Source organism: Mizuhopecten yessoensis, unplaced genomic scaffold, assembly GCF_002113885.1.
Source record: "Mizuhopecten yessoensis strain PY_sf001 unplaced genomic scaffold, ASM211388v2 scaffold11099, whole genome shotgun sequence".
NCBI lineage: Eukaryota > Metazoa > Mollusca > Bivalvia > Pectinida > Pectinidae > Mizuhopecten > Mizuhopecten yessoensis.
Window position 1 is genome coordinate 679,109 of NW_018408879.1, and position 14,570 is coordinate 693,678.

The 14,570-nt window shown below is 36.4% G+C and overlaps 1 protein-coding gene across 2 annotated transcripts in view; it reads left to right on the top strand.

Moving 5' to 3' along the window:
* Positions 1-1,767: 1,767 nt before the first annotated feature.
* Positions 1,768-14,570, top strand: part of LOC110465703 (tRNA wybutosine-synthesizing protein 5-like) — a 17,890-nt gene continuing 5,087 nt past the window's right edge. Inside the window, exons 1-9 of one of the 2 annotated variants that reach the window (XM_021521702.1) lie at positions 1,768-2,231; positions 3,103-3,169; positions 4,811-4,936; positions 6,391-6,440; positions 7,664-7,756; positions 9,355-9,528; positions 10,286-10,358; positions 11,412-11,474; positions 14,296-14,367. In XM_021521702.1, coding sequence (XP_021377377.1) covers positions 1,813-2,231; positions 3,103-3,169; positions 4,811-4,936; positions 6,391-6,440; positions 7,664-7,756; positions 9,355-9,528; positions 10,286-10,358; positions 11,412-11,474; positions 14,296-14,367 — 1,137 coding nt within the window. In that variant the 5' untranslated portion in view covers positions 1,768-1,812. The remainder of the gene's footprint in view (positions 2,232-3,102; positions 3,170-4,810; positions 4,937-6,390; positions 6,441-7,663; positions 7,757-9,354; positions 9,529-10,285; positions 10,359-11,411; positions 11,475-14,295; positions 14,368-14,570) is intronic. The other variant, XM_021521704.1, reaches the window with a different exon arrangement.

Consider the following 14,570-nt stretch of genomic DNA (forward strand, 5'->3'; position numbering starts at 1 on the left):
AAACTTTCCAAATTTGCATAATTCAGATGTATTGCTAGAGTGCATCAGACATGCTGGGTTTTGACCAATAATATTTTTTCATGTGAATATGTCTAAGTAACTAAAAAGACGGACATTTAAGCACAAAGTGGTATTCGTCCTCAATATCCAAATTGCATAATTTACAGATTCTTAAATTCCTTGGTACATGAATATATCTATCTTGCTCAATTTCTAACTGGTGACTGGACATTCTGAGTTTCGTAGTAACTTTTCTGTACTTGAATTGGATAGGTCCCCTGAAATAAATGTTCATACCAAAACTTTGTGCACATATTAGGTGTCTATACAAACTACATTTGGTCGAGTCAGCTATCTGACTCCTTATTTCTTGTGCACAACAATCAAAAAGTCTTTGTTTAATAATGCCCAAAGCATGTTTTACATTCATCAACAACTTCAATATGTTCACCATCATATAACCAATGTTCATTATCTGGAGCCTTCCCAGCCTTTCGAAAAACAACCATGTTAGTTTTCTGAGTATAACTGTATAAGCTTCCATTTTTCAGAGAACAATAATAATGTATCAAGTGACATTTGAAGTCCCTCCACTGATTCTGATATCAGCACCATGTCATCGACATACATAAGTAGAAAAGGGCTTAAAGTCTTTAACTCGTATGACATGTTACCTTCGTGCATACACTCCATCTCACACTCGTTCACATATATTCACCTTGAATTAATCCAATCTCATTAATGAAAAATTCAGAATAAAATCCATCTAACTTGACACATGATTTTATGTCATTATCTCAAAAACTAACGAAAATGTAAATGCTCCGTCGAGACCTCAAATTTCGCAGGAAATCTCAACGCCATAATTTGCTTCATTTCAATTCAATCTCAGTTGAAATGTTGTTAATAACGTGGTATGATATACAAATGATATAAATTAAAAAAAACAAGGTTGATTATGAATATATATTTTAAATTCAAAACGATTATATCATAATAAAACTCAAGTATCATATACTCACGTTTGTAATCGTTAATTAACTTAGAGAGTAACACCAACGATATGGGAGATATTTACGTAATTGAAAAAGTAGCTCCGAATTTATTTTAAGTTGTGTTTTTTTTTATTGAGATAGATAGGCCAGGAGTTATATTTGATTGTGTGTGATGTACGTTATTGTGTAGTTGTGTTTATTAATCGTGGTGATTATAAATAAATACCAGTCAGTGTCTATATCGCTGGGAAATACAGTGTTTTTATTCGTGTTGTTTATCCTATTGGAAATGACACTTATTAGGCCTATCGATGGCTTATACTAACTTGTATAGCATGGACTTATAATCTAATTCCGTCCTTATAGCAATATGTAGTCTTTTACATGGGTATTAGTGGCTTGACTAGTCATACAAGCGTAAATGAAAATGAAATCTTATCATTTTAAAACGAAATTTTAAAATAAGAACTACTAACACTAATGCTGCAGGTCAATGGCATTACACGAAGTATTTATGATCCAGTCAACCGAATGCGACAATTTAAACAATAGACCGAGGTGTTCCGAATAAATGGAGAGATTTATACTCTCTAAATTCATATTAAATACATTTCGTAGGTTTTACAAGATCAGTAATAAAGCATTTATTTAATTAATGAATTTTTCATTAATTTGTGTTTGATAATGAATAAGATGATAAAATAAGCTACATTCAACGATAAATCAATTTGTTTTTGTAAAACGAAACCGGAAATGATATATATGTAAACAGACGAAGGAGCCGACAGCAGGTGCTTGTTCACACCAGGTCGTGAACATGGAAGACCCTTTTTTACTGCTTGTCATATTGACCACACTTACGTGTAAACATAACATAATAGGGGCTGATCTAACGAAAGCACCCGGTCACATGAAACCCTTTGGGTACGGAAGACCGATGGTTGAAGTGGAGGAAACATTCGTTACACCTGACCCCGAGACCTTTTGGAAAAATAATGTTTATGCTCTCAAACCACTGAAAATGAAAGGCGCTGCTTCAATATCACCGGCGTTTTCAAAATGGACAGACGATTACTTTCTGTCGCTCGACATGTCTAACGAAAATACAGTGACGGTCGAAACAGTGAAAAAGGAAAGCAGACAACAAAAAATTGTGCAAATGGATTTTCAGCGATTTGTGCAAGAATACAACAACTCCGAGATTTATATGGTGAACTCAGTGCCTCAGACGATATGGTAAATAAGTCCTGATATGGTAAAAAAGCCATCTGTTTAAGATTAGATAAAAACAGCTGTTTTCTAATTAGCAGGAAAATGTACTAAAAGATCATTCCTTGCATCACAGGCCTCTGTAATTGTATCAGTTGATAATAAATATTGTCCAAGAGTAAAGAATAGCCCCCCAAAATAAACCTTTCTCGAAAGTTGATAAATATAGTCCTAGAGTAAAGAATAGCCCCCTAAAAATGCCGCTCTCTATATATAGGCCTGTATATATATAAAGGGGTTATGTTAGGGGTTAATCGTTACTATAGGACTAGATCAGCTTACTGATAAAATTTCAGAGGCCTGATTGTTATGGCATATGCCAACCCCCTTCCTCCATGCATAAGTCGGTTCTGGGTTGTTTCGCCCGAAATCCTGTTCGGCCTAAAATTTATGTTCGCCCTAAAACTAAATTTTAGGGCAAAACCATTCTTGGTATTTTCTTTCAATTTTAGTAATTTTTAAGTCACAAATTAAGTCTTCTTATTCTTCCATATCATTTAAATCAATTCCATAAAAAAAATGTATTTGTCTTGTTTTTAAGCAAGTGTGACAAACGGTAGTTTTGAAAATTAAACATTAAATATACCAAACACCAATGTAGAAAGTCATCAATAACTTTAGTTGATATATTTAAATATTAATTATTATATTAGCGTATAAATTAAAAAAAATATACTGAGGGCGAAACAACCTAGGGCGAACAGGATTTAGGGCGAAACAACCCGTTACCTATAAGTCAATTAACATTTTTTACCTGTTTTTATTAATATGATTGAGTGGTTCTAAAGTTATACCTTAACCTGTTCATGAATAATTAGAATGTTAATTTATATTTCAGTAAAGATGTAGTTTTACCGTGTCCACTTCAGTGTCAGTATCTAGTGGAAAAGGGACTGGTAGAAGCGGTGAGTAATCTGTAATCAACAGCTGTCTTATGGAAGTGGTGAGTAAGAAGTAATTAACGCCCAGCTTGTGGAGGCGGTAAGTAAGTAGTAATTAACGCCCAGCTTGTGGAGGCGGTAAGTAAGTAGTAATGAACAGCCAGCTTGTGTAGGCGGTAACTGAGTAGTAACTTATAGCCAGCTTGTGGAGGCGGTAAGTAGTAATTAATGGCCAGCTTGTGGAGGCGGTAAGTAAGTAGTAATTAACGCCCAGCTTGTGGAGGCGGTTAGTAAGTAGTAATTAACGCCCAGCTTGTGGAGGCGGTAAGTAAGTAGTAATTAACACCCAGCTTGTGGAGGCGGTAAGTAAATAGTAATTAACAGCCAGCTTGTGGAGGTGGTAAGTAAGTAGTAATGAACAGCCATCTTGTGGAGGTGGTAAGTAAGTAGTAATGAACAGCCATCTTGTGGAGGCGGTAAGAAGTAATTATAGGCCAGCTTGCGGAGCTGGTAAGTAAATATTAATGAACAGCCAGCTTGTGGAGGTGGTAAGTTAGTAGTAATGAACAGCCATCTTGTGGAGGTGGTAAGTAAATATTAATGAACAGCCAGCTTGTGGAGGCGGTAGGAAGTAATTAATGGCCAGCTTGCGGAGCTGGTAAGTAAATATTAATGAACAGCCAGCTTGTGGAGGCGGTAAGAAGTAATTAATGGCCAGCTTGCGGAGCTGGTAAGTAAATATTAATGAACAGCCAGCTTGTGGAGGCGGTAAATAAGTAGTAATTAATGGCCAGCTTGTGGAGGTGGTAAGTAAATAGTAATTAACCGTCAGCTTGTGTAGGCGGTAAGTAAGTAGTAATTAATGGCCAGCTTGTGGATGCGTTAAGTAGTAACTAATAGTCAGCTTGTGGAGGTGGTAAGTAAGTAGTAATTAACAGCCAGCTTGTGGAGGTGGTAAGTAAGTAGTAATTAACAGCCAGCTTATGGAGGCGGTAAGTAAGTAGTAATTAATGGACTTTACTCCAACAACCCAGGTGGAGTATAAATTGGTCTGGGGTGGATGTTACGGTATCTGTGCTGTAGCATTCAAGTGTGGTGGCACTATAAATGATGCCGTTGGAAGCACAGTCCCACTACAAACAGAACACATTACATCTTCAGCACACACACAGGTATACACACATAGGGAGATATTAGCCAGGTGGCATAGGACTAGTAGTTAGCGCCTGATAAGGCAGCTCCTGAGAGTTCCTCAAAACTTGTATTGATTATTGTATATGCTAGTTGTATTAATTGTATATATATGTACTGTAAAGCGCTTTAGAGTGGCTTATGTTAGCTAGATAGGGCGCTATATCAAATGCTGTATATTAAGTAAGTAGTAATTAACAGCCAGCTTGTGGAGTCTGTAAGTAAGTAGCAATTAACGGCCAAGTAAGTATAACATTAACAATTATTTTTACTTAGCAAAAGTTTTAAGTGAAGTACTAGCCTTGCAGGCAGGTATGGAAAGGTCAGTTCAGGAAATTAAGTACAAATTAAATAAAGACTGTAAAAATAGTTAAAAGCGATGCACATGTAGAGTGTAATTGTCTAATATTATAGACATGAAGATCAATTAATTTGTCGAATATTATATCATCATGACATATGTTTACATTACAGCTGATGTGGTACAGTAGCGGAGGCACCAACTCAGTAGTACATACAGACTCGGTAGACAACATCAACTGTTTGTACCGCGGCAAAAAGGAGTTCATCTTGATCGACCCCAGCAAGTATGGAGACAAGGTAAATGTGTGTCTGGAAGAGAAACACAACACAGAAAGTCATATGGCCTTTCTAATAGTTTTGTGGTATTCTTGATAAATGGGTAAATGTTTCGTTAGTATATCATATACAATATAAATGTGTGAGTATATGTCTCAGTGTTGTAGGATATTTCAACACATACATACTTAAACCGACTGAAACAGAACAACATGTGACTGTTTGATGTTCAACAGTAGAACACATCTCTGATCAAAGTATGTGAAAAAAGACACCAACTATTTACTGTTCTCACAAAGGAGAAGGGTAAACTGGCAAATAGAGAATCTGCAGATTTTTTTTATGATGAAAAACAAAATGTTTTTAAACTAAAAAGGAAGTTCAGGGTTAAATATTTATGGTAGAATTGTGTGAAATTTAAATGGTGTATATTTTGTATAATATTTGGCTATATAATTGAAGTTTTTGAGATGTTATGCAAGATATACAGTCAAACCAGCCTTAACAGTCACCTTAAATAAACAGCCACCTGCCTTAAAAGGTCAGTTAAAGGTCCTCCCGATGAAATACACTATGTATTGAACTCTAATTAAGCGGTCACCTGTCTGACGCGGCCAGCGGCCACTAAAATCGGGTCAGAATTACGATCGCTGTCTGAGAACAGCAGCCAGCCGCCATTTTGTCTAGAAAGTTACACTGCAACGGTCACATGACTACGCTTATTTGTAGTTGCAGTCATGTGATTTTTGCAGAGATCATGGAACAGTTAAAAGTCCACAGGTGCAAATGAGTCTGATGATGAGGATTCTGATGACGCTACTCACTGTGATGCTGCTTCTAGTGAACTTTGTAATGCAGATATCAAACAGAAACTTCATGAAATGAAACAGTTTTATTGTCAAAAAGGTCACAGGAATTTGTTGGGACTTGTTATGCAATTAGAAACAGAACATGACATTGTGTTTGTGAAAAGTGTGAAACAAGCATCAATCCCTGATTATTTGGCAACGTTATAATAATTGCATTTATACATGCATATACAATTGTACATATGTGAACATGTATCATGACTTTTCAGGTTCACAGCATTTTCATTATACATGTACATGTAAATTCTGATACATGTATTTATGACTTCATGTAAATATAATTTTTATGTCAACATATTGTCTTCTAAATGCATATGTGTATGAATAAATGCATGATATTTTCTATTCATATATGTAATTATAATAAAGTACACTTGAACCTAAATCTAAACTTTTGTATCTTGATTATTAGTCACCTGATTTCAGCAGCCACCTCTCTCATGCAGCCAATTTCCCTTGATCCCTTCAGTGGCTGTTTAATACTGTATATCAAAATGTATACTACATTTCAGAATGATTGGTTGAGAATGTTAATCTGTCACTCAAAATAATACTTAAGTGATGAAGCCTTCAGAATGTACAGGTTTAACTTGGTGTTGTTGACAGGTGGACCTCGACCATCCTGAGGGTTCCTACTCTGCAGTGGATGTAGACAGGTAAGTCACATGACCTGAGGGTTCCTACTCTGAAGTGGATGTAGACAGGTAAGTCACATGACCTGAGGGTTCCTACTCTGAAGTGGATGTAGACAGGTAAGTCACATGACCTGAGGGTTCCTACTCTGAAGTGGATGTAGACAGGTAAGTCACATGACCTGAGGGTTCCTACTCTGAAGTGGATGTAGACAGGTAAGTCACATGACCTGAGGGTTCCTACTCTGAAGTGGATGTAGACAGGTAAGTCACATGACCTGAGGGTTCCTACTCTGAAGTGGATGTAGACAGGTAAGTCACATGACCTGAGGGTTCCTACTCTGAAGTGGATGTAGACAGGTAAGTCACATGACCTGAGGGTTCCTACTCTGAAGTGGATGTAGACAGGTAAGTCACATGACCTGAGGGTTCCTACTCTGAAGTGGATGTAGACAGGTAAGTCACATGACCTGAGGGTTCCTACTCTGAAGTGGATGTAGACAGGTAAGTCACATGACCTGAGGGTTCCTACTCTGAAGTGGATGTAGACAGGTAAGTCACATGACCTGAGGGTTCCTACTCTGAAGTGGATGTAGACAGGTAAGTCACATGACCTGAGGGTTCCTACTCTGAAGTGGATGTAGACAGGTAAGTCACATGACCTGAGGGTTCCTACTCTGAAGTGGATGTAGACAGGTAAGTCACATGACCTGAGGGTTCCTACTCTGAAGTGGATGTAGACAGGTAAGTCACATGACCTGAGGGTTCCTACTCTGAAGTGGATGTAGACAGGTAAGTCACATTACCAGAGGGTTCCTACTCTGTAGTGGATGTAGACAGGTAAGTCCCATGACCTGAGGGTTCCTACTCTGTAGTGGATGTAGACAGGTAAGTCACATTACCTGAGGGTTCCTATTCTGTAGTGGATAAAAAGGGTAAGTCACATGACCTGAGAGTCCTTACTCTGCAGTGGATGTAGACATGTAAGTTAAAAAACACAATCAAAACTGCTTATGTTTTGAAACAATGGTTTGGGTGATCAGATTGATGTTTCTTTAATGACCCTTCTAGAAATAGTCATATTTTAAGTTTATGAAATACTTTCCTGACCTGTGTAACAAAGTATCTTAAAGAGATCATTTGTTATTTTTCTGATGTGTGACATCTATTATATTGAAACTAGTCAACATTAAAAATCTAAAACATTATCATGGTTTGATTAATCACTTGTTTCTTTATGATTATAGTGTTGACTACACAGCGTACCCAGGTCTGGCAGAGGTGGAGTACATCCATGTCAGCATGGAGGCGGGCGACTGTCTGTATATACCATATAGGTGGTAAGTTATCAGTACAGAGGGGAACTAACTGTCTGTATATACCATATAGGTGGTAAGTTATCAGTATGGTGGAGAACTGTCTGTAAGTACCATATAGGTGGTAAGTTATCAGTACAGAGGGGAACTAACTGTCTGTATATACCATATAGGTGGTAAGTTATCAGTACAGAGGGGAACTAACTGTCTGTATATACCATATAGGTGGTAAGTTATCAGTACAGAGGGGAACTAACTGTCTGTATATACCATATAGGTGGTAAGTTATCAGTACAGAGGGGAACTAACTGTCTGTATATACCATATAGGTGGTAAGTTATCAGTACAGAGGGGAACTAACTGTCTGTATATACCATATAGGTGGTAAGTTATCAGTACAGAGGGGAACTAACTGTCTGTATATACCATATAGGTGGTAAGTTATCAGTACAGAGGGGAACTAACTGTCTGTATATACCATATAGGTGGTAAGTTATCAGTACAGAGGGGAACTAACTGTCTGTATATACCATATAGGTGGTAAGTTATCAGTACAGAGGGGAACTAACTGTCTGTATATACCATATAGGTGGTAAGTTATCAGTACAGAGGGGAACTAACTGTCTGTATATACCATATAGGTGGTAAGTTATCAGTACAGAGGGGAACTAACTGTCTGTATATACCATATAGGTGGTAAGTTATCAGTACAGAGGGGAACTAACTGTCTGTATATACCATATAGGTGGTAAGTTATCAGTACAGAGGGGAACTAACTGTCTGTATATACCATATAGGTGGTAAGTTATCAGTACAGAGGGGAACTAACTGTCTGTATATACCATATAGGTGGTAAGTTATCAGTACAGAGGGGAACTAACTGTCTGTATATACCATATAGGTGGTAAGTAATCAGTACAGAGGAGAACTAACTGTCTGTATATACCATATAGGTAGTAAGTTATCAGCACAGAGGGGAACTAACTGTCTGTATATACAATATAGGTGGTAAGTTATCAGTATGGTGGAGAACTAACTGTCGGTATATACCAAATAGGTGGTAAGTAATCAGTACAGAGGAGAACTAACAGTCTGTATATACCATATAGGTAGTAAGTTATCAGCACAGAGGGGAACTAACTGTCTGTTTATACCAAATAGGTGGTAAGTTATCAGTAAAGAGGGGAACTAACTGTCTGTATATACAATATAGGTGGTAAGTTATCAGTAAAGAGGGGAACTAACTGTCTGTTTATACCAAATAGGTGGTAAGTTATCAGTATGGTGGAGAACTAACTGTCTGTATATACCAAATAGGTGGTAAGTAATCAGTATGGTGGAGAACTAACTGAATATTTCTTAAATTTATAACATATAGGTGGTACTTTATTAAGTTATCCTGACTAGAAATAACACTTAAAGAATAATGATCAAGCATGAAATTTAAAGCAATTCTCAACACTACAAATTTGTAATTGACTGATACGTTTGATGTATCCTTGCATGTGACTCTATACTGTTATTGTCGTTATATTGTCTTCAAGGCTTGATCCACCAAGATTTTTATGTGTATCCTAGTTCCCATTAAAAGATTAATTTGACAATATATTGTGTTGGTTTAGGATCCATCAGGTTCGTTCCTATGCTAACAATCTTGCGGTCAACATCTGGTGGAACCATCACATAGCACCAGAGATCAACCTTGACCTTTGTAATGCCCAGTGTGACCTTGACCTGACCTTGGATGCTCTAGAATTCAGGGGCTTTGGAGAAGTGACAACTGTGGATGGTATAAGGTTTGTTAATACCTATTGGTAACAGCTGTCATAGTGTCCCTTTGTTACAGCTGTAAAGCTGTCGATTGTCCTAATGTTATCTGTAATAGATTGTTGGTTGAGTCTGTGTTAAATCTAGTCTACTTTGTATGCTTTAGAATACAGTTTGTCACTAATGCAAGACTAGGCCCTTGAATGGCCTCTAATTGAAGGACTTAAATTTTCTCTTAATTTTGTTTTAAAATTTCCATAGTCAGTGCCCTTAATATTGTATATTTAAGTGTTCTTAATTGTAGGGGGGAAAAAACCTGGGGTAATTGTAAGGATACGTATAACAGATATCCTTAAACACAAGGGTTCATAAAAAATAACATTTAGATGGTTACCGGTAGATGTAATGGTCCATAAATGTGGAAACCATTGAACTTAAAGATGTTTAAACAAACACATAATGTATACAATATAAATGACACTTTGAATAAAAAGTTAAAATAACCTACAGGTTATGACCTGGTATATAGGGGCTCATTGTAGTGATTAAGTGTCATTGTTCCTCTATTAAATCTGTGCCAGTTTGATATAATATTTGTTAGTTTAGTATTTTTATTAGTCCATAACAGTCTGTTTTAGCCTGATACAGTGTGTCTTAATCCTGTATAGGGTACAGTTGCTGACTGTGAAGAAGTGTTCTTTTAATCCTGTCAATCAAACTCAGTCAGTTATTGTTTTGTTCTCCTATTTTGTGTAGCTTTTGAAAAAAAAAAAAATTGTCTTTCAGGGATCACTTTGAAACATTTTTGGGAGTATCAAGTCGAGTTTCTTTTAAAAGATTTCAAAGAGCATTACTTGGGGTGAGTATGTTATTTAGATGAGAATGTTACTTGAATATCCTTCATGGTTGACCTATTGCGGTGTGTGTTATACCCTTGCAACCAGAATCTGTCCATCAATCTGTGGACATGTTTGTTTCTGAGCCATAACTTTTCAAAGGGTCAAAAGTCATTTCAGCAGTAATATGTGCTTTAAAATGCAACTGGTGATGGTATCACAGCTCCCTTGTGCTCCCTTGTCTATATGCTATTCCTTACAAAAAAAATCTGAAATATCACATGAATGTTCCCCATGATCCCTAGTTATGCATATCAAATTTCAGGACTGATAAGAAAACCAAGATGGCCCGAAAGGCATCCATCTTGAATGTTGAGAGTTGTTATCAATATTTCTCAGAAAGTACTGGAGGCATCTTGCTCCAATTTCATATGAAGTTGTCCTTGGTTCCTAGTTATGCATATTGAATTTCGGGACTGATCTGAAAACCAAAATGGCCAACAGGTGGCCATCTTGAATTTTGAGAGTTAAATTTTATTATTGCTATTTCTCGGATAGAACTGGAGGAATCTTTTTCAGTATTTTGTATGTATGTTCCCCTTGGTCTTCTTGTTAACAAATGGGATTTTGTGTGAGTACCTGTAAGAAAAATGAAGAGTATAGAAGGTAAAAGATCATCTTTGTAGATCCGATGATAAAGATCCTTCGATAGTGGGTGCCAAGATCCTTCTAGGATCTGTTGTGCGTTTTAAAATGCACTGCATCGATGTAAGTCCCCAAATGTAGTCCCATGTAAAAAATATCAGTGTGCTAGCATACATAATTAATTAATAGCAAGCCTCAATAAACTAGTCCCTAAAGACTTTAACTGGTCCAAGGTCCATATTCCCACCACATGTACAGCATAAGCCCCCTGTTCTTGGTGCAGTTGAGCTAAAAATAAGTATGTACAGTAGCAATCCCTGTGATGTTCACACAGATATGGTAGTTTATATATGGTTACATTTAATGGTCCTAGGAACAAGGTATTACTGCATTTTTATAATTTTCACCTGTCATTTTTACTCGTTTTCCAGGAAGACCTTGATATGCTAAAGGAAAGAAATGCGGGAGACGAACATCTGTTGTACCTGAGGCAGGTGAGTTAATTGAGCTTCCCGATGAATGGTACACCAGCGTTACATAAACCTGTATACCTTTCTGTAGGAACTATAGTTTACTTATATTGATAACTATATAAGCTGTATACATACCTGTATTAACTGTAACAGATGTATCCCTATCTGTATATAGTTAGGTATATATACAGATAGTGATACATCTGATACAGGTAATCAGATACGTATACAGCTTATATAGTTAGGGATATATACAGATAGGGATACATCAGTTACAGGTAATAAAGGTAGGTATATATACAGATAGGGTTACATCTGATACAGGTCATACTGGTAGGTATACAGCTTATATAGTTTGGTATATATACAGATAGGGATAATCTGATACAGGTCATACAGGTAGGTTTACAGCTTATATAGTTATCAATATAAGTAAACTATAGTTCCTACAGAAAGGGATACAGGTTTATGTAACGCTGGTGTATCTGATACAGGTCATACAGGTAGGAATACAGCTTATATAGTTAGGTATTTATACAGATAGGGATACATCTTTTACAGGTCATACAGGTAGGTATACAGCTGATATAGTTAGGTATATATACAGATAGGAATAGATCTGATACAGGTCATCCAGGTAGGTATACAGCTTATATCGTTAGATATATATACAGATAGGGATACGTCTGATACAGATCATACAGGTAGGTATACAGCTGATATAGTTAGGTATATATACAGCTAGGGATACAGCTGTATATATACCTAACTATATAAGCTGTATGCCTACCTGTATGACCTGTAACAGATGTATCCCTATCTGTATAAATACCTAACTATATAAGCTGTATTCCTACCTGTATGACCTGTATCGGATGTATCCCTATCTGTATATAGTTAGGTATATATACAGCTAGGGATACAGCTGTATATATACCTAACTATATAAGCTGTATACCTACCTTTATTACCTGTAACAGCTGTATCCCTATCTGTATATATACCTAACTATATGAGCTGTATACCTACCTTTATTACCTGTATCAGATGTATCCCTATCTGTATATATACCTAACTATATAAGCTGTATACCTACCTTTATTACCTGTAACAGATGTATCCCTATCTGTATATATACCTAACTATATAAGCTGTATACCTACCTTTATTACCTGTATCAGATGTATCCCTATCTGTATATTAAGCATTATACTAACTGTAAGGTGTATACCTACATGTGTAAGGTGTATACTTACATGTGTAAGATGTATACCTACATGTGAAAGGTGTATACCTACATGTGTAAGGTGTATACCTACATGTGTAAGATGTATACCTACATGTGTAAGGTGTATATCTACATGTGTAAGGTGTTTATCTACATGTGTAAGGTGTATATGTACATGTGTAAGGTGTTTATCTACATGTGTAAGGTGTATACCTACATGTGTAAGGTGTATACCTACATGTGTAAGGTGTATATCTACATGTGTAAGGTGTATATCTACATGTGTAAGGTGTATACCTACATGTGTAAGGTGTATATGTACATGTGTAAGGTGTATATCTACATGTGTAAGGTGTATACCTACATGTGTAAGGTGTATACCTACATGTGTAAGGTGTATACCTACATGTGTAAGGTGTATACCTACATGTGTAAGGTGTATATCTACATGTGTAAGGTGTTTATCTACATGTGTAAGGTGTATATGTACGTGTGTAAGGTGTTTATCTACATGTGTAAGGTGTATACCTACATGTGTAAGGTGTATACCTACATGTGTAAGGTGTATATCTACATGTGTAAGGTGTATATGTACGTGTGTAAGGTGTATACCTACATGTGTAAGGTGTATATGTATGTGTGTAAGGTGTATATCTACATGTGTAAGGTGTATATGTACGTGTGTAAGGTGTATATGTATGTGTGTAAGGTGTATATCTACATGTGTAAGGTGTATACCTACATGTGTAAGGTGTATATGTATGTGTGTAAGGTGTAAAGCTACATGTGTAAGGTGTATATCTACATGTGTAAGATGTATATCTACATGTGTAAGGTGTATATGTACGTGTATCCAATAAATAGTTACTGTGCTATAAAATCACAAAATAATTATATGATCCTAATTAAGAAATTTCCAATGAAGCTCTACGTGGTCAGGGTGTTCATATTAGGAACACTAACTTGTATACTACAGTCTGATTTGTTGATGGCATATATACAGGGTATATATTTTGTGGAGACTTGAGGACAAATCACATGATGAGCAGACATCATGCACATTTAATATGGATACAACAATCTGATACATGAGTGCAAATTAAGGTTAAAACTCAAAATGTTTATATTATTAATAAAGTCATAACTTACACATTATCTGAGTTAGTGAAGATATACTGTAAGCCTCCATACAGGGGTAGCATCACTGGACATTGTGTATTTGCTGGGTTCCTACCCTAAGGACAAGGTCACAGTTGAAGGTTCTTGACTCTTTCTCTAGACCAAGGTGAAAATCGAAGTCTAGTTTTGATTTTTTGCTTCTTCACTGAACTTGATTTAAATGTAGCATGATAGACTTGCATGATAGTGTTTTGTTTAAGGAATATTTAAATGAAAAGGCTTATACAGTAACTAGTGAAGGTATTTTAAGAAATGTCACGTGCATCTTAATCTATTGTGTATACATTACTAGTATATACCATATACAGCTGTGTTAGGACTCCATACTTCAAAGACCAGTTCTTAAGTGAAGCTCAGTTTTGTGTCGTGGACTTGAAACGTGTCCTTTACAGTAGTCTAGTTGTAACATTTCATGGTTGATGTTCTTCATTGCAGATATTCACGGTACTAGATGGAAACTTAGATGATATATTAACTAAACAAGAAGTCAAGGATGCCACACCAGAGGTTTGTTAGGTTTACACTCATTCTGTCTCCATATCAATGGTCTCCTACGTCAGTTGTGATGTTGTATTCTCCATATCAATTGTCTCCTACGTCAGTTGTGATGTTATATTCTCCATATCAATTGTCTCCTACTCAGTTGTGATGTTGTATTCTCCATATCAATTGTCTCCTACGTCAGTTGTGATGTTATATTCTCCATATCA